Raw genomic sequence first — 19,175 nt, forward strand, 5'->3', positions numbered from 1 at the left:
TTGGGGCAAACTCACTCTACTGCCTTGCTTACCAATGGAGATTTTGGGCTTAATTGTGTTCGTAAGTCAAGGACTACCTTTAGTCATTTCCCCAGTTTCTAAGAAGCTTTAAACCTCTGCCACCTACACATCTTCCCAATAGTTTTTGTACAGTGTGATTATCAGCATCAGATCCAACAAAATCTTATCTAAAATAAACACAATAAGATTACAGATAATCCTTATTTAAAAATCAGTTAAACTTCAAAAAAGCAACTCATGACCCATCTTTGAAGTTATGATTGCCACAACACCTCCATCTGCCTGGTCATATGTTGCATTTTGGGCAGTTGGCAACCAACTGACATTTATGACCAGATGCATTATTTCACAGTCACATGACTATAATTTGCTACCTTTTTTTGCTATTTTCTGGCAAAAAAAAAAATCCCCTTGGATATGCTGGATTCACTTAACAGCCCACGCACTTAACAGCCATGATGACTCACTTTACCACTATTGTAAAAACAATCATAAAATTGAGCCCGGTCACATAGGTTCTTGATTTACAACAGCAACTACTTACAACTGAAATTCTGGAGTTGTGATCATATTTTGAGCCTGTGTAAGCTTAAAAATTTAGGAATTAACTGCAATACTGACCACAGTATTTTTTTTAAAAATAAAATGTATCATAAATAAAGGGAAGCTTTCATTTAAGTATTTATTATAAAACACATTTCACAAATGCTAGACAAGTTGTATATAAAAGCTATAATGTACTGTATAAATTTTTCTTAAATTCTATAGTACCAATAAATTCAATTCATAAACAATATTAAATACATAACAATTCAGAAATTAATTCATGAGTCCTTCCATTTTGATAATATAAAAACAAGTAAATGTCTGATGCTTCCGTTGATTAAATTGACTGCACAATGCAGAAATTTTCTTCTCTTTTTTCCTCTTACAGTTGTTTTCTGTTAAAATGTACAGGTAAAAATTCTATACACAATCTTTATCCAACATAAAGTGCTAATATAAGAAAGAAACCAGTATTTACATATAAAACATTTAACTATACAAAAGAAAATAATTTTACAGTTGTGTAAAATATCAAACTTTCATATATCAGTAAATTTGCAGTACAATCCTTAAACAGCAACATTTACTCTTATTTAAAGGAAGCTCCTGGGCAGCTACAGCATGGCTAAAAACCATTTTGCTACACTCTGAACAAGTGATAAACTGATTGCATTATTATTTTTTAATTCTCATAATTTATATTGGATCATTTTAAACCACTTCAATGGTATAGATAATATATCTGAAATACTGAAAAAAGATTTGTGTAAATGCTTTTTTTTAACCTTTATTTAATAAACAGTAAGTTTATGAGGAAATTTTGAAGTGCCCTCTGTTTGAGTTGAAAGAATCATGTTATTCCATTATGTGCATGGAGTTTGGGTGGAACAGGCTGTGTAATATGCCTACATTTCAGTTTCTTGTTTGTTAATGAGTGGATATTGATATTAGAGTTCCTCTGTGACCCGTGTTCTGTCTTAAATATCTTCTAAGAATCACTATTTGCTTAATGTTACTCTCAGTTTTTTGCAGTCAAAAGCAGTTTATGAGCTCCACCACTCCCCTGTATTTGGAGAGGAATTCAGTATGTAAAAGAAGAAGAAATTATTTGAGAAAATAAGATAAAGTTCAGCCTGGGGAGAAATGCTGTTCTAGCAGCCTTGTATCTCTGGATCAGAAAAAGATTTGTAAAATGGGGATCAGACCTGCAGGTCACATTCATTTCTATAAGATCTGTATTTATGAACTGAATATATTTGGAAAAAAATATACAAAAATCTGAAGCAGGAGTCCCACAAAAATTCAGTAACAACAGCAATAAAATCCTCTGTTGAAGATACTCATCAGAAGCCATAGCAAGATCTTGCCTGTTTCCACAAATGCCTTTTCTTGAATGGTTATGTCATTCAAGCATAATCAAATAATTGAAAGTCACTGTTGGACTGAGAGCAAAAGTTAAAATAACTATTTTTCTCATTGTTGCTAATTTTGTATAATAAGACAAAGCTACCAGAATTAAAATCTTTTGAATGATATTGATTTCATGTGAAATGTTTGAAAATTTCAGGACATACTAATTGTTAGTAATGCTTGTTCAATGTTGTAAAACATGCCCTTGTGAAAATGAGTTTATGCTCAAAGATACAAACATACATAAAAAATCTTCAATTTGCACCAGCTTTCTAACATCTATACTTCCATCTAGTGTACCATTATAGCTGAAAATATTATATTAAAATATAATATGCAGGAAAGAAATAATCACATTACAGTTAAGAGCGATTAGAGTTTCTTAAATTTTATAGTTTTACTGAAAAATCAGTATTAAAAGGAAAAGGCAAAAAAGGTTAAAAAAAATTCACTTAATTCAGAGTGTTGTACAAACCTAATGCTTGACTCAACTATTAGATATTTTTCAGTAAGGTGCTTTTGTTTCTTTCACATTCCCATCTGCATATCAGCAAAATTATAGAAACTCTCTATTTCTCTTGAAGCAGACAACTTGTCCTCAGATACAAAAACCTGTATTTTAGGATAAAAAAGAAAGCACAATTAAGATTTAGAATTCAAGTGTTTTATTCCAGAATTTTAATTTGTTTTTTTTTAAATAAGCCAATCAACTGGTTCAGATTAGAATGCTAATCTAAAACTGCAAATTGAATGACACAAACATAATAGAAATATATGCTCATTTTCAAAAGATCTTTGAAATTATATAATCTGACTGTTTAAATGATACAGACTTGGTAACTTCTAGCTAATATATAAGATAATTCACTTCAAGAACTAATTTAACATAATTATTCAATATTCAGTAATTATGGACCCACAGTTAATTGAATAATATTAAGAGAATCACCATATATTTATTAAAAGATTCCAAATTCATAAAATATATAATAAAAATGCAAAACATATTAATACTGTAAAAATTTAAAACATTTTTCATTGCCCATATTGACAATATAGATCAGGGACATCAAGCTTGCAGCATCATGTCACCACATGACATATCACGACTCCCCCCCCCACTTGCTTAACTGGGAGTAGGCGTGGCCAGGGTGTAATGCATCTGGCCCACAAGTTTGACACCCCTGATATAGTTAGGAAAATTCATGTGACTTTGTAGTAGCAGTATGGATGTATTTTTATTTATTACTATCACCAAATAGAACCATACATGTGTCCTATATTTTTCAAGTTTCTAAAGAAAGGACAGAATTAATTTCATTTTTAAAAAGTAAAATTCTGTGGAGAAAGTAGTACAGTGGAAAAACATGCTATAATTTCCAGAAAACAGTTTCAAGGAGAATCTGCACCACTACACACCTGAGCTCCACTAAAGACATTGACAACAATGTCTTGACAGGCTGCTATAGAACCATCTCCATTAAACTCTAAAGCAACAACAGGACCTAGGAAAAGGAATAATTAAGAATTAGTATTTTGATATTAAGTTGTCTTCAACTCTGTATGCCTGTGAGTATAAGAAACTGAACAAAATAATCATTTCTACATTGCAGACTTCTCCCAAATCTACTCTGGAATATTGGGAAAACATACCAGGTACAACCCTCTATTTTTCTGATGGGTCCCCTATTAACTTTTGATATTGTAAACTATGGTACCTTTCTGAATTGCATAAATTGAGGATACAGTGTTAACTATATTTGACTCCTACTTGCATAAACAATACTAAATGGCTTTATTTCTGACTATGGCAGATCTGTTGTGGAATGTCATAAAGCACTAACTTGATCCCTAATACTATTTAATATTTATATGAAGCCACTGAGAATAATCTTCAGGAGCTTTGGAACCACATCTCATTAAGGTTATTTTATTTTAAACTATTGCCAAATAATTGACTGCCAGACTTGCAAGTTACTATTTGGGGACAACTTACATGTGCAAATTTATGCTTACATCACTACAATGTAAGGGGGACTTTCCTTCCATTTAATCTAGAAGTGGCAGCAATGTAGATTGCAGTAATCACATTGCTGAGTAAGGTGTATCGTCTTGTAACTTCTGCTGAAGCAACTGAATCACTTTAGGTTAGAATCTGAACCATGTTCAGGATTTTGCTTAAAATGTGTATGTTGGGACCATAATCCTGATGAGCCACCTTTAGTTACAGATCTAACTAAATGCTGAGATTGTGGGGGAAGTTCTGCTATGCTATGTCTGCCAAATGTCATTTTGCATTCTCTCAGATGGGGTTTTGATGTGGTTGCACCTACATTATAGAATTATCACCCCTGGAAGTTTATGAGGTACTCATTTTACTGTCCCAAGACATTTGTTGAAGAAACCTCTTCACAAAGACCTTTTCTAGTTGACTATTGGATAAGTGTGAGGGTTTTTTTGTTTTGTTTCTGCTTTTGTTTTCAATTCCCCTGTCACTTTTATGTATATATTTTATATGTTTTATTGTACAGTTGTTATTGAATATTTTATATTCTGTAGATGGCTCAAAGATCCTGTATATAGCACAGGTGAGAATAAATTAAAACATTGTAAATCCCTCATGTTTGTGAAAGAAAAAAGGGACTAATTATTAAAAAGTATATTTACTAGTAGGAACTATGTCCCCTCCCCCAAAATATTACCTGTAAGTTGATTCTACAGTCACATGACAATAAGCTATAGCCGAAATTGAGCAAATGGGTAGAGGGTCAAGTGGCTGAAGACATCAAGATCAGTCTTTTAAGACAAGCTACCACTTGGAAGAGGCTGCTTGCCTAGTGGATTTAATTTTTCCTGTAATGCTGAAACATGGCATACTTTTTCCCCTTCCCTATCCTTTTCCATATCATCTCTATCCAGTTTTGTTTCCATTCAGTCTCTCCTATCTCCATGTAGCTTTCCATACACACACAAATACACCCAGTTTTATGATGGAAAGAGAATGCGAGTGCATATGAGAATATTCCATTTGACAATATGATTTTATTGTTGGAGGAATCTATTTCATAAATAATAAACCTTATTCTATAGACAAATATAAGTAGCTATTTATACCTTATTTTCTTGACTTGGGTTTTCTTGGAATGCAACGTTTAGCAGGTATATAAGTGGAAATACATGTGTACATATGTCTGTGCACACATTTGTTGGGAGAAGTTCTCCAGAATTTATTTCAGCTAGAGTTGACTAGCCTAGCTTGACAAAGTACAAAAAGTGGACATCATATTGTCGGTTTATACTTATTCCCTGTTTACTTTTTTGAGTTGGGAAGCAAATGAAATGTGCCACTTGGTGACAAGGCAATTTTAAATAGATGTATGTTCAGTATAATTTTCATTGCCCCCTGCCTTAAGAATTACATTCGGATTTAAGAAAAAGTTTTAATTTTTCAAGGTTTTAGTTTTTCAAATAATTATACCTTTGTCAAGTAAAGGGGTGAATTCAAATGCTCTTTGCTGGAACACTCGTTGAGCATCATCAGCTTTCATTGAAATCTCTTTTGTCTGTATCAGCCAAAAGCCTTTGCCAGTCATCTATTGAATTTCAGTAAGAATTGGAATACACATGAAATATGTAAAAATTTAATAAACATCATATGGAAATAATCCTTAAAAAACCCAAAATATTTATTTTTATGCAAATGTTTCTTCCTGCATAGCAATTTCCCCATTATTTAAAGCCATCTATATCCTCTAAATCAGTGGTCCCCAACCTTTTTATCGCCGCGGACCAGTCAGCCTTTGATAATTTTACCGTGGCCCGCTGAGCGCGCGCAGGGGTGGGGGGGCGTTGTTCGCAACGACACATTCGCGACGACGGCCCAGGAGCTTTTGCGCACGGCCCAGGAGCCTTTGCGCTGCAGCGATCATGTCCCCCGGCCGCTGCAGCGATCATGGCCCCCGGCCGCTGCGCGGCCCGGTGCCAGGTACTCCACGGCCCAGCAACGGTCCGCGGACCGGGGGTTGGGGACTACTGCTCTAAATCATAATAAATTGAAGGGGGGAAACACATAACATCGAACCATATAAAGAACTGTGCATCATTATGTGATCCAGAAATAGCTTGAATGGGACCTAAGTCAAGAAAATGAACCATCAATCAGTGAGAAAGATTAAGTCCAATGGAGAATAATTTATGACAATGTATAACAATTCAAATTTAAATGCCCAGATTATTTAATTTGAATTTTATCATAAGTAGGAGGATGAACTCAATGATCTATATGATTCCTTCTAACTCTGATTCTAAAGAACTGTTAGTCAGACATTGACTGACTGGAAATTTCCAATTCCTTCTTGAAACAAGGATGCATAACTTCTGCTGGTGTGATGACCATTCCAGCTTTGTGTAAAATATAATGTAACCTAACAAGCAGCACCAAAGCTCTTTCAGGAAAGAGATTTAAGCATTTGCAAAGGCTTAAGTATCTATTTTGTGCCTTAAGACTCTTTAATAGGCAGTGAAAATCCAACATACAACTCCTCCCATTCTGGATAGTAAAATTTTTTGCATGTGGCTCCTGGACCTTCTTCTTCTTCTTTTTTCTACTTCTGCCCTAGCAAAGCACACTTGCAGTAAAACTAGATTCTTATTCTAACCTTAGATCAAAGAACTTGGTTTGACATGTTTTACACAGCCACTGATCTTTTCGGAATTAAAAATGAGATACAGAAAAACATTTACCATGACGATATTACAAACACTTTTACAAGATTCTCTTTAATGCTGTACCAGCAGACCTCAATTTATGAAGTGGGATTTTTCTCCCTCTGCAACGCTCATGTGTATCTTCAAGTTTTACTCTGGATTATTCTCCTGTTGCATCCTACAGGTTATATTTTCAGAGTGCAAAGCATAGGCAGTCACATAAATGAACACATTTCAAAATTGCATTATGTCAGGATTTGATTATGCCTTCTAAAAGCCATTTAAAAGCTACAGATTTGTAATACTTTAATTTTTAAAATAGCTTTAGTTTTAAACCCAAAGTATAAACTATAGCAAATTGCTTCTTACCTCATCAATTAACTTCCTTGCATTGGCAGTTGTATAGTCTCCAGCAAAGAACACTACAAAGCAAGATTCCTCACTTTTTTTTTGGCGTCCTCCCAGGGTTATTGGAATTATGCTCTTGCTGGCATCAGCTGAAACCCTCACGGCTTTTAATTCTTCAGTAGTCGGCAACGGTACATAGTCTTGAACTAAAGCATCCTCAGCTAGAAGACCCCAATTATTTTCTTCTGAAACTGGTGTGAAGTCATGGATATTGCTCCATGTGTTGTTAAAGATGCTTAGCCCAGCATCTTTCAACTGCAAAGCCAGCTCTGGATAATAGTATTGGAAACATCCAAATTTCATACCTGTAGAAGATTCAATAATGGGCTGGGTGGTACAGCACAGAAATATTTCTATCTTTCGGCAGTCTCGAGTACGAAACTGTTGGCATGCCACAACACACTTACAGTCTTTGCAGTCACGCAAAAACACACTGCCTTTTACAGGTCCTAGAAAAATTTGGCAGTTTATACAGTCGTCAACAGTGATTGTAGCAGAATGATCAAATATATAAATATTGCAATTCTCACAGTCCTGAATGACAAACTGTTGCCCTGCAACTTTCCCAGGTAAACGTCCAACTGTTTCATTCTTGAGTCCAGAAAACATGTAATCTTTTGGATCAATCTAGAACAAAAGCAATATTTTATAGTCAAGGTATATATTCTTAAAAGTCATGAAATGTTCCCCATCATTTCAAGTATGGAAAAAATTTAGAATCAATATTTACCATACTATATTATGCAAAGTATCTAGCATCAATGTTATTTTATTTCCTCTCTTAATATAGTCATAATTTCTATTCCACTGTTGGGGAAACTGAAGGAAATGGGGTTTTTTAGTCAGAGAACTTCTATTAAGAGCTTATAAATTGTTAATCAATACAGTATTGTATATGATAGTTCAAATATGCTATTGATTGGTGAAATACTATTCAATTACAGAGTGACAGCACAGCGTAAAAAGAAAATCAAATATTTCGTAGAAGACATGGGGGAACCTGGAGGCAGTGAAAAGGGGGATCAGCTTAGAATCCTATGTAGCCACAAGCAAATTAAGTCCAATCATGCTTGAGAGCCATGGACTCTTATTTATGTCTAACCAGTATTGACTGTTAATTGAGAAGATTCCTGGGCATAGGCTTTTAGCAATAAATCACTGTAACTTAACCATGTGTGAATCTGATCTTTTGCACTTGTCAGTTTTAGTGGTTTACATTTATTGATATAAAAGATTTCTTGCAAGATGGTAATAAGAATTGTACTTCTATATATAATATTGAAGCACTTCATTAAACATTTACATTTAAAAATATGGATTTTATCAGAAAAGTATAACAATTTGTCTTAAAATGTGTTATTTGATTTAATTAAGTAGTGAGCCATAGTTACATAATATAGGTTCTAGACCTATATATGTCAAAGGCATCACATGCTGGCCACCCCCACCCCTGTTCTAGTGAAGGGGGGGGAATTACGATATGTCACATGATGATGCACATTTGACACCTCTGTTCTAGACACTGCATATAATTCAAGTATATTTTCAGAAATTATATCACATATTCCATTCCTAGAGAATACTGAAAAAATATTTAGCCACATAAAAAATAAAATTCAGAGTTTCTCACACTTCATTGCACATCCAAGATAAAAAACAGGAAAATAGTGGGTGCTAATTAAAATTAAGCCAAATAGAATTGAGAAGCTGTGTCACAACTAATTGACCTAATCTGAAAACACAAGCAAAGCTGTTCGTTAAAATTGGCAGGATTGTGCAAATAATGACAGAACAGTATAGTTCCACATGTTATCATCTTTTAAAGTAGCATTTCAATTCAGTTTAGATTCCTCAAATGTCAAAATGTTCCCCATCATTTCACGGGGGAAAAAGCTAAGCATACCTTTAAATGGATATCACAACCAAAATTAAATTATCAATTGTGTAATATTTGTAGTCCCCATTAAAATGTTTTATTATAAAACCTCATCTAACTTAATTTCAATTCTTCCTAATATTAAGACAAGTTAAATTTATTACTTGGCATAACATTCTAACGCACCAGTTGATACAAAATGGCATTTGAAATATAAAAATTTAAAGGCACAATTAATTTCTGCAATTTGTTTTTAATTCAAAATTCTCTTATTTCATTTTTAAACATTTTGTGCTCCCATAATTTCAAAAAATAGGTGAAAGAAGTCATGTAGCCATGAAAATTATTCCATATGTGGCCTAATTGTCCCTGGAATGAAAATCACAGGGAAATCCCAAGGTGATAAGTTCAATTCAACTCAATGGAGCAAGCAACTCATAAATACGACAAATAAAGCTATAACCCCACCCCAAAATGAAGGTGGAAGTCCCTAAAACTTCCAGCCTTTGGTCATTGCAAATTATAGAGAAGTTATTTTCATAACTCAAGGAAATGAGTCAAAAAATGTTTCCAAGTTTCCTTAGGCACCAAATGTAAAGGACAATTGAAGGTGGCCCTCTCTTAAAGGGGAAAAAACTCCCAGGTTTGTGTTATGTATCTTGAAAGGGAGGATTCCATACAGCTTCACTTATGAAAAAGAGAGAGAGAACCTCTGGGAATACCCGCAGTCTCATTCTTTATACACAAGAGATATCTAGATAGAAAACAATGGAAGATCATTACATCTTAGATTATGTACACAAGAATACATTGATGTGCTCTGAACTATCACTAAGTATTTACCAAGTCCACTAAATTATAATTGACGAAACAGAAGTCAACAAGAAAGGTTGTAGCAATGCTAAACTAATTGTGCTATTTTCACCAACTTATCTACACTTCAAAAATATGGCTTAACACCCATTTCCTCCAAAGGCTCCCTGATTTTTTTTAAAAAAATTCAATATCTTTCAGTATCTCTAACTTTGCAGCTATATTGATCTATGACACCCATGCAGAAATACATTATAATAATCTAATTTAAATACCATTTATCTGCCCAAGGAAGCCCAAATCCAGCTTCCAGAAGCTGGAAAGCGCCATACTGCACAGAGGAGAAAGCTCACCACAATTCTTCAAATTCACCAGGATGGTTAAAGACTGGTAAAGAATATCTAACCACACATCTTTTGAGATGACAGGAATAACCAACCTTTCAAATCTTGAAGAGGCTGCAAATAATGCCTATTCGCCACACAAGCAACACTTGCAGTTTACAGAAATAAAATGACAAGACCAAGCAGGCAACCAAAAACATTGCAAAAGATGATGGTGGGGTGCCAGATGGGCTAAAAAGCAAACTCCCCCAAATCCAGCACAACACCCAGAATCCTCATTCAGCATAATCAACAATGAATATTTTTGAGAGTTCCTCTCCCAACAAAGCGAGAATGGTATCCTATCCGTTTGAGGAAACCCGAAGTTAGGAAAATCTCTTTGGAACGAGAGAGGAAACAGTTCCTGGAAGAACAGGAGAATAGGACAAGACAGTCTTGAGGATGAGGTTACCTAGTCTGGTAACGAGACGTTCAGAAAGTAAATTGAAACAAGCTTGGAGAGGAAACCAGTGCCAAAAATCTAAAACCCAAGCTACAAATATTTATATTAATTCAAAGGAACGGTTGGTGTCTCCCAACATATTCTCTCGCAGGAAACGGGATTAACTCGATTGGGTTCACACGATACACTGATCCGTGATCTAGTCAAACTGGCGAGGGCTCGCGCGACACACCACCAGCCAAGCCCCATGTATCCCAATATATTGTGCAAACACAGCCAGCAAAGAAGAGGAAGTAGCCCTGTGCGCTCAGCAGAGAACCCCCACCCACCACCCACCCCAAGGACAGCCGCTTTCAGAGGAGGAAATCGCGGTTACCTTGGCTCGCTGGTCCCAACTATACTGTGGCTGTTTGTCGGCCTCGGCGGACAGAGAGCCATTCCGATCTCCGCTCTCCGCGCCAGCCTTTGCCTCTTTGGCCTGCTTCCGCCTCTTGGAGAAGAAGCAGCCCATGATCTGTTCTTTCACCTCAGAACACGAACACACACACACACACACACACAACACAACGGGCACCGCAAACACCTTCCCTTCACTGCCCCTCCCTCCAGTCCAAACAGCCCCAGCGGCTCCCGCGAAGGAAATATAACTGAATACGCCCCACCCACTACTTAAAGCTCCTGCTTCCGGCTTCTCCCTCACCCGTCTCCCATGGCGACCGCGGCTCCTCCCTTCCCGGCGTTTTTCCCAATCACCATCGCATGTCAAAGATTTCCGCCAATCTGGTTCGCTGACAAATAACGAAGCGCGTCGTCGACCCCGCAGCTCGCTGTGACTCCCGTATGCTGGAAGCCGGGAAAAGAATTGTGTGTATAAAAGAACGAGGCGTTTTCGCCATTCTGCGCGTGCGCTCCCAGATTCGTTGCTTTTGCTTCGTGGGGGGGTGGTCTAATGAGCGAGTTGAAAACGTACGTCGCTCCTAAGCCTCGAGTAGGGTGTGCACGCAGGTTGCTCAGTGCGGCGAAAAAGCATTCTGCTGATGTACAAGGAAGAGTGTTACCAGCCTTAAAGATCATCTGCACGTGAACCTACGAATCCCTTCTTTCCTGGGTGTAAAGTATTGTGGATTATGCTACTAACTGGAATGGTCGGCTATTTTATCATATTTATTGCATGACCTATAAAGATTTAATCTCTTGTCTAGACAGTACCAGGAAGTTTTTTGTTACCAAGATGGATGTTCTGGCGGAATACTGTCAGCAAAAAGTTTTTTTTCATGCCTCCTTACTTGGGAAGAGGCTTCTGCTGAATATGATGGGACTTCTAAGGAAATAGAAAAAGTTGCTCTATATATGTTATTAAGATAAACATTCCATCCAGCATTTTAATTTGAGGCACAAATGACCAGGATCAAATTATTCTACTTTGGACACATTATGTGAAGACCCAGCTCTCTGAACAAGGTTATGTGCTAGAAAAAGTGGTAACAAGTAGAAGAGGATCACCAGCAGTAAACTGGATGGATTCAGTTACAGTGGTAATAGATGGAAGATTGGGAAGATCACGTTAGGGACAGATCATGGAGAAAAAGCTATGGGTACTAAGAGCTAACAATATCTTGATGGCACATAATCATCAATAGGAGCATAGGTTTTTATTTGCTTTGTGTCTTCAAGTCAGTCTTGATTTCAGCAACTGACTGGACAAGTCCCTCAAGTTTTCTTGGCAAGATTTTCAGAATTGATTTGCCCTTGCCTTCTTTCCATTGTTCATAGGATGAGTAGTACAAAATTCCTACTACTCTAGTAAATCTACAGAACTAAAATCCCTTGTGCACACTTTATATTGGCATTGGCCAATATTTTGCTAGGCAGCTGAGATGATCAGACAGTATTTTATTTATTAAATTTGTATGCTGGCTAGCTCAATGGTTTTGAAATATAAAGTACCTATTAAAAGTGTGTGAAGAATTAAGAAAACAGTCATGTGTATACTTAATCAGAAGCAAACAAAGTTTAAAGCCTTAAGCTAAATCTCAGCTGCTTATCACAATCTAAATTGTTGTGTTTCCCTCCCAAAAATTTGACCAACATACCATCACTCAGGCTGGGGGGACAAAACTTACACCCCTCAGAAAGGGCCCGCAACTTGGGAGTCCTCCTGGACCCACAGCTGACTTTTGACCACCATCTCTCAGCTGTGACCAGGGGGGCATTTGCCCAGGTTCGCCTGGTGCGCCAGTTGCGGCCCTACCTGAATCGGGAGGCCCTCACAACAGTCACTCGAGCCCTTGTGATCTCCAGGCTGGAATACTGTAATGTGCTCTACATGGGGCTGCCCTTGAAGAGCATCCGGAGACTTCAGCTAGTCCAGAATGCGGCCGCGCGAGTGATTGTGGGCGCACCACGGTTCGCCCACATAATACCGATCCTCCGTGAGCTGCACTGGCTACCTGTCGATCTCCGGGTGCACTTCAAGGTTCTACTCACCACCTATAAAGCGCTCCATGGTAGTGGATCTGGCTATTTGAGAGACCGCCTTCTGCCAATTGCCTCCCTGCGTCCCATCAGATCGCATAGAGTTGGCCTCCTCCGTATTCCATCCGCCAGTCAGTGCCGACTGGCGACTACTCGGAGGAGAGCCTTCTCTGTTGCGGCTCCGACACTATGGAACAATCTCCCCGTGGAGATTCGTACCCTCACCACCGTCCAGGCCTTCCGCACAGCCCTCAAGAACTGGCTAGCCCGTCAGGCCTGGGGATAAGTTTACTTTTGCCCCTCCCGAATGTTGAGTGAATGTTGAGTTTTACTATTTAATTTACTTTTGTGCACATTTCTTTTTGTATTGTCCTACACTCCCTTTCCTTTTTGACTGTAAGCCGCCCTGAGTCCCCTCAGGGAAAAGGGCGGCCTATAAATGTCTAATAAATACAAAAAAAATAGGATGCCACGGTATCAAAAGCCACACAGTCTTCTTGCTATTTCCTTCTCCAGAGATTTTCTTCCCTCTCTAACATATGTCTGTAGCATCTCCTGGTGGTCTATCATTCAAGTACCAAGCAAGTCTGATGGCTCACTTTCAGATCCAAACAAGTTACTAACCATAAGTACATCTGAATTCAAGATGTATGTGTCTGTATATGCATTAAAATAAATAATTGAAATATAATTCACATATGCTGTGGTAATTTGCTACTTATTTTTTTGCATGTTGAGAAGACAGTGTAACATGAAAAATATATTTGAATCATATTAATTCATTAAAGGTTTCTAATTCTTTTCTTGCTGCAGAATAAATTACAACATCCTATATGAATAGCATACAATTTATAATTTAGTCCTGTTAAAATCAAGGAGAAGAAAATTGTAACAGCTCTTAAGTGCAATATTAGAAAAGTGGTTTGTGTCAAGATACCCCTTCTCTTTGATATAAATAGGTTTTCTTTTGTAAAGCAGCACCTTAAATAAATAAAAAGGAGGTGGTTTGACTCCCAAAGACAAAGGAAGAAAACAGTCATCCCAATCTCATGGTATTGTAGTCCCAGATCCCAGCCTCTTTAGTCTAATCCAGAGGCCCCTGACCTTTTGGATGCCGTTCAACTGTTCATTGGAGAACAGTTTTTCCACAAACCAGGTGGGGGAGTGGTTTCCTCATGGTTCCGCATGTGCAAGAATGGGGCTTTGCTTGCTTGTGCAGACTGGTTCTTGGCAGGCCATGGACCAGTGCCAGTCCATGGACCAGGGGTTGGGGACCGCTGGTCTAATTAACATGTATGTAACTAACAAGGATGTAACTAAATATGATTATTCCTTTTTTTCTGTGAATTAATTTCAAGATGATCCAAAATGCTTAGTTGATTTTAATAAAAGGAAATTGTCTCTTGATTATTTGTGACCTTTCTGTTCTTGAAATTAGAATTCCACTGCAGCTGGTGGACCCAGATTGTTGGGGGCAATATGCTGACTCTCTGTAAACCGCTTAGAGAGGCCTGAAAGGCCTATGAAGCGGTATATAAGTCTACTGCTATTGCTAAGTCTACTGCTATTTCCAGCATACTGATAATACCTCACCAAGTGAGTTCATGTAGATCAGGGATGTTAAACTGGCAGCCTTCAGGCTGGATGTGTCACATGCTAGCCATGCCCACCCCAGTTCCACAAAGGGAAAAACAAAAAAACATCACGACGGCAATATGATGCAGCGAGTTTGATACCTGTGATGTAGATGTTGAACAGGACTGGAAAGAGTATCAAACCCTAAAAAAAAATTCCCTGGTTCAAAAGTATGCCATGGTTTGAAAAGGATGCCACGGTATCAAAAGCCACTGAGAAGTCAAGGAGAATAAGGATGGAAGTGTTAATCTTATCCCACTCATGCTAGTGGTCATCCAAACGTACAACCAATGCTATTTGAGTCCCATACCCAGGCCTGAAATAAACTGAAATGGGTCTAGATAATCAGTTTCATCCAGGGTCCTCTGAAGCTATTGTGCAATCTCCTACCCAATAACTTTCCTCGAAAATGGCTTCTTGTCAAGGAGTTGAATTGATTCCTGGTTAATATGACTGTTTTCAACAGACAGGGAAGTAAACATTATTCTTCTTCTTTAAAAAAAAAGTCTCTGAGGAATTAATTAGCCCAGTTGATGATAACACAAAATACAAAATAATCAAGAAGTTTAAAATGATGACATGGAAAAAAACGCAAATCTGAACTAGCTAATTTACCTAATTGTGGTTCTATGTACACTTACCAGAAAGCAGACTCAATGATACTTGCCTCAGAATTGCAATCAAAGGAGTGTACTATGAATAATATTTTCCATTTGTCTAATACTTTGAGTGTTTAGATGTCTGATAATTATTATAGCAAAACTCTTGGCAATTATATCCTCTGAGCATAATTATTCTTAACTGATAGATCAAGACTGAAGCTGAGACCAGTAGTTGAACCAAACCTTCGCATCACAGTTGGTATCAGGAGAAAACTTAAGATATTTTATGTGCAGTTAGCATTGTTTATATTTAATTTTCAAGGGATTGCTGTTTTGAATAATTTTATTTACAATGTTAATTTGAAGTAGTTATGTAAACATTTAATCATCATTTTAGCCATTGTTTATCCACTGCAGGATGAAGACTTATTTTGCATGTTTCCAACCAACACAATTCTGAGCTTTCTTTTACCAATGTTTTAAATTTTACTTTGTTTTAAATATATTTTATGTGAAAATACTGCACCTGAAAAACAAATTAGAAAATTTCCCAGTATTTTGAAGAGACTTGGTGAAGCAGAGACTTTAAGGACTGCAGTACACAAATCTATGTAGCAAAATCCCGTTTATATAAGTCTTAAATATTGCCTACTCCCAAGTAAATGTGTGTGCAGAAGGGACAATCTTGTGCCCAGTGGTGATTCCTATCAGTCGCAGCCACTAATACCATCCTAATTGCATTCACACAACCTGCCTCCCCAGAATAAACCATGGTTTTCCAAATTTTTCTGGGTTTGAACTACTTTCCAAGTCATAATTGACCACATAAGATTGGATGAACACGCAATGAAATAAGCTACAGCTTGGTACGCTAACTTGTAACTAGGTCATGCAAACTCAAGTCACAGAGCAGAATAACTGGAGATGATCAACTTTGTTTTAGGACCTCGGTTTGAGGCTGGATTATTGACAGTACCAAATTGGCCTGCCGTAATTTCCTGGTTCATCCGCGTCTTTTACTTTTCCCTTGGAATTGGGGAAAGAGGGCAAAAGCCACAAGAGCAGAATGCCCTCCGGAGTAGCAAGTGAAGACGAACCTCACTCGCAGCCAGTTTATTCCGAACTAACAGAGCTCCCTCAGCCGAATAAAAGAGGGATCGAACAGCCTCTTTAATGTGAAGGTTTGGGATTCTATTTTGAAACGCGACTACAATTCTCTATGTAATTCCAGCGAGCGGTGCAACTATCGAAGACCCATTTCTCGGACTCGCCTTACGCTAGCTTTCTAATATCGCTTTGAATAAAGGAGAGCATCAAGGAGAGCGATCCACCCCCCCGCCCGCAGCCTGCAATGGTGCAGCCCACTCTATGGCCTCTTTCTGCTGCAAGCATAGATCCCGCCCCTGTGCAACGGGAGGGAGGGAGCGAAGGCGGCGCGCTGCCCTAAGCGTGGCCAGCCTTTAAGAAACGAGGCGGGAGAGCGCCTCTCGGCAAACTTAATGCCGGAGCTGCGACGCCGAGGGGTGGAGTTGGGCGATTCTGCCTGCCGGAGTCACATGCACCTGCCTGAGCGCCCAGCACCGTCGCCCGAGCGGAGCCCGCCTGGCTGCTGCAGTGGCTGCTGGCAGGAAGCTCGGCGCGCCGAGAGGACGCAGGCGGGCACGAGCGGTGGTGCTCCAGGGGAGCCTGCCATGACGCGTCTGCGGCTCCTGCTTCTCGTCCTCTGCCCAGTCCCCGGGCTGTGCCTGGGAGAACGGGGCAGCAGCAGCGCCATGGAGGAGATCACCACGGAGAAAGAAGCGGAGGAGAGCCACCGGCAAGACAGCGTGAGCCTCCTGACGTTCATTCTTCTCCTCACCCTGACTATTCTCACCATCTGGCTTTTCAAGCATCGCCGGGTCCGCTTCCTCCATGAGACCGGCCTGGCCATGATCTACGGTGAGTCGCAGGCATCTGGGCATTCCCGCTGCTGCAGACCGGTTCTTCAGGACCGCCGCTAAAGACCGGTACCAGTTTTGTATTTGAAAGTAATAAATGGTGGGCGGGCATCTAAATACATGTGCGCACGTCTCTCTGTGTCTCTAGAAAGCCTCCCCCCCCCCCCTTTGGCTTATTTGACAGATCGCAGGGAACAAATGACAAACTGGAGGTTTTTGTTTTGTTTTGTTTTTGGGGTTTTTTTGCGAGTGCGCCGGTTCACGGTCACTCCTGTTCCTCCCTTCCTCCCCCAAATACTTGGTGTGGCTTCATTCTTCACTGATGACTTTTCAACACATCGGTATTAATTTCAGGATGAATATTTTCCAGTTCTACCTGGTGTGTCCGCCCTGTCTTGGCCTTTGAATAGGAACTGGCAATATGATCTCTAACAAGGGGGGGGGGGGGACAACAGAACCTCTTGCATCTTTTGCTTTGTTACCCGCACAAATATTTTATCTGTCTGTATTAGGAAGATTAATGGAGATAAATATTCTATAGGGAGGATAAACGGTTCTCATGGTCACATGATTTTCCTCTCCTTCTTTACTTGGGAGATTAAACTCTTCTCTCCACACCTTTCTGCTAAGAGTCATTTAATTCACTTGCTGCATCAATCGCAGTACGCTCCTGTTCAATATTTGATCCTCTTACAGGCTTGAGAAGAGGGTAGAATATCCTAAAATTTGGGTATTGCCAGGTGTTCTTTTGCTCAAGAAAATTCAATGGCATTATTGGGTGTAGTTTCCCCCCTCTTCCAATGTGTGAAAGGTTGTAAAGGGAGCTCTCTCAATGGATATTCTATTATTTCTTTCTTGTGATATGCGTTTTATATTATATCAAAGGATCATCATTCTTTCCTTTTACATAATAAAAAGTAATATGAACTGTACCTTTTTGGATGCTGTTACTAGTTAAATAATCATCTTAGAGATGTGTTATAGTATTCTAAAATATATCTACGTTAAATTTTCAAGTCCTATCATGACAGTTGTTCATTAATGAAACAAATAAAGATGCGGGGTGGAAGTTGTGGTCAGTGCCCTATAGTTAATATTTGAATTGTGGCTTGTGATATGCTACCTTTGACTACCATGTACCTTATTTCTGCACCATACACATGGAACTTTTTTTTGTTATTGATACCTTGAAATTTGTAGAAGGTGAAACAAACCTTTAAATGGGGATGCCTTTTTCCCGATCAACCAGCTCTGTGTGTTTATGTGTTAATCTTTGGCTTTTAGTGCTGTTTTTTCCTCTCTGATTGTACTGGAACTAGATACTAGTTACTAGTACTAGTAACTAGTTATTAGTTCTAGATACTAGATAACCAATTTTGTTGTATTTAAGTACAATGACAATAAAGATTATACTTATACTAGGAAAGATTACACAATGTATCATTGTGTCCATTGTGAGTGATTAGGCAACCAAATGAACAGTGTACCCTTCAAGGGGTTTCAGGATGCACAACAAAGTAAAAATGAGACCAGGGATTTATTTGTTCCTGCCATCGGATGTAGCACAGGCTTGTGATCAGTTCAATGCCTGCCAGATTTGATTAATGAGTGATGCAGAGGACTGTATTGAATCTACAGTGACAGCATGTAACCTTGTGATGATTTGTGCTTTTCAAGCCTTATTTGCAGTATTCAAATTTGGATCACCTTTTAAGATTTGTGTTTAATGTTGGTAGCTGGCATAGGGAAAAAAAGACCTAAAATTGGCAACTGTCTCTGTTTAACTTTCTCTGATAGAGATGCATATTCTGGTAAAGATCTACCAATGGATGTTTACCCAGAGCAAAAAAACATGTTTCTTTTCCAATGGCTACTCAGTGCCTTCTTAAAAGTTAACTGTTTAAAAAGTTATGGAATTTTCCTCTTCTGAGGTTTCTCAGTTTTGACTCTCTCCTTAGT

At 38.4% G+C, this 19,175-nt stretch overlaps 2 protein-coding genes across 3 annotated transcripts in view; one reads left to right on the forward strand and one right to left on the reverse strand.

Moving 5' to 3' along the window:
- Positions 1 to 1,355: 1,355 nt before the first annotated feature.
- RP2 (RP2 activator of ARL3 GTPase) lies at positions 1,356 to 11,257 on the reverse strand. Its single transcript, XM_032226724.1, has 5 exons — positions 10,944 to 11,257; positions 7,054 to 7,719; positions 5,456 to 5,570; positions 3,397 to 3,482; positions 1,356 to 2,589 (listed from the first exon to the last, which is right to left on the reverse strand). Exons 1-5 carry the CDS (start codon positions 11,076 to 11,078, stop codon positions 2,506 to 2,508), a joined length of 1,086 nt encoding a protein of 361 aa, XP_032082615.1. The 5' UTR covers positions 11,079 to 11,257; the 3' UTR covers positions 1,356 to 2,505.
- Positions 11,258 to 16,713: 5,456 nt separating this feature from the next.
- Positions 16,714 to 19,175, forward strand: part of SLC9A7 (solute carrier family 9 member A7) — a 68,433-nt gene continuing 65,971 nt past the window's right edge. The window contains exon 1 of one of the 2 annotated variants that reach the window (XM_032226373.1): positions 16,714 to 17,217. In XM_032226373.1, coding sequence (XP_032082264.1) covers positions 16,779 to 17,217 — 439 coding nt within the window. In that variant the 5' untranslated portion in view covers positions 16,714 to 16,778. The remainder of the gene's footprint in view (positions 17,218 to 19,175) is intronic. The other variant, XM_032226372.1, reaches the window with a different exon arrangement.

This window comes from Thamnophis elegans, chromosome 11 (genome assembly GCF_009769535.1).
Source record: "Thamnophis elegans isolate rThaEle1 chromosome 11, rThaEle1.pri, whole genome shotgun sequence".
NCBI classification, from domain to species: domain Eukaryota; kingdom Metazoa; phylum Chordata; class Lepidosauria; order Squamata; family Colubridae; genus Thamnophis; species Thamnophis elegans.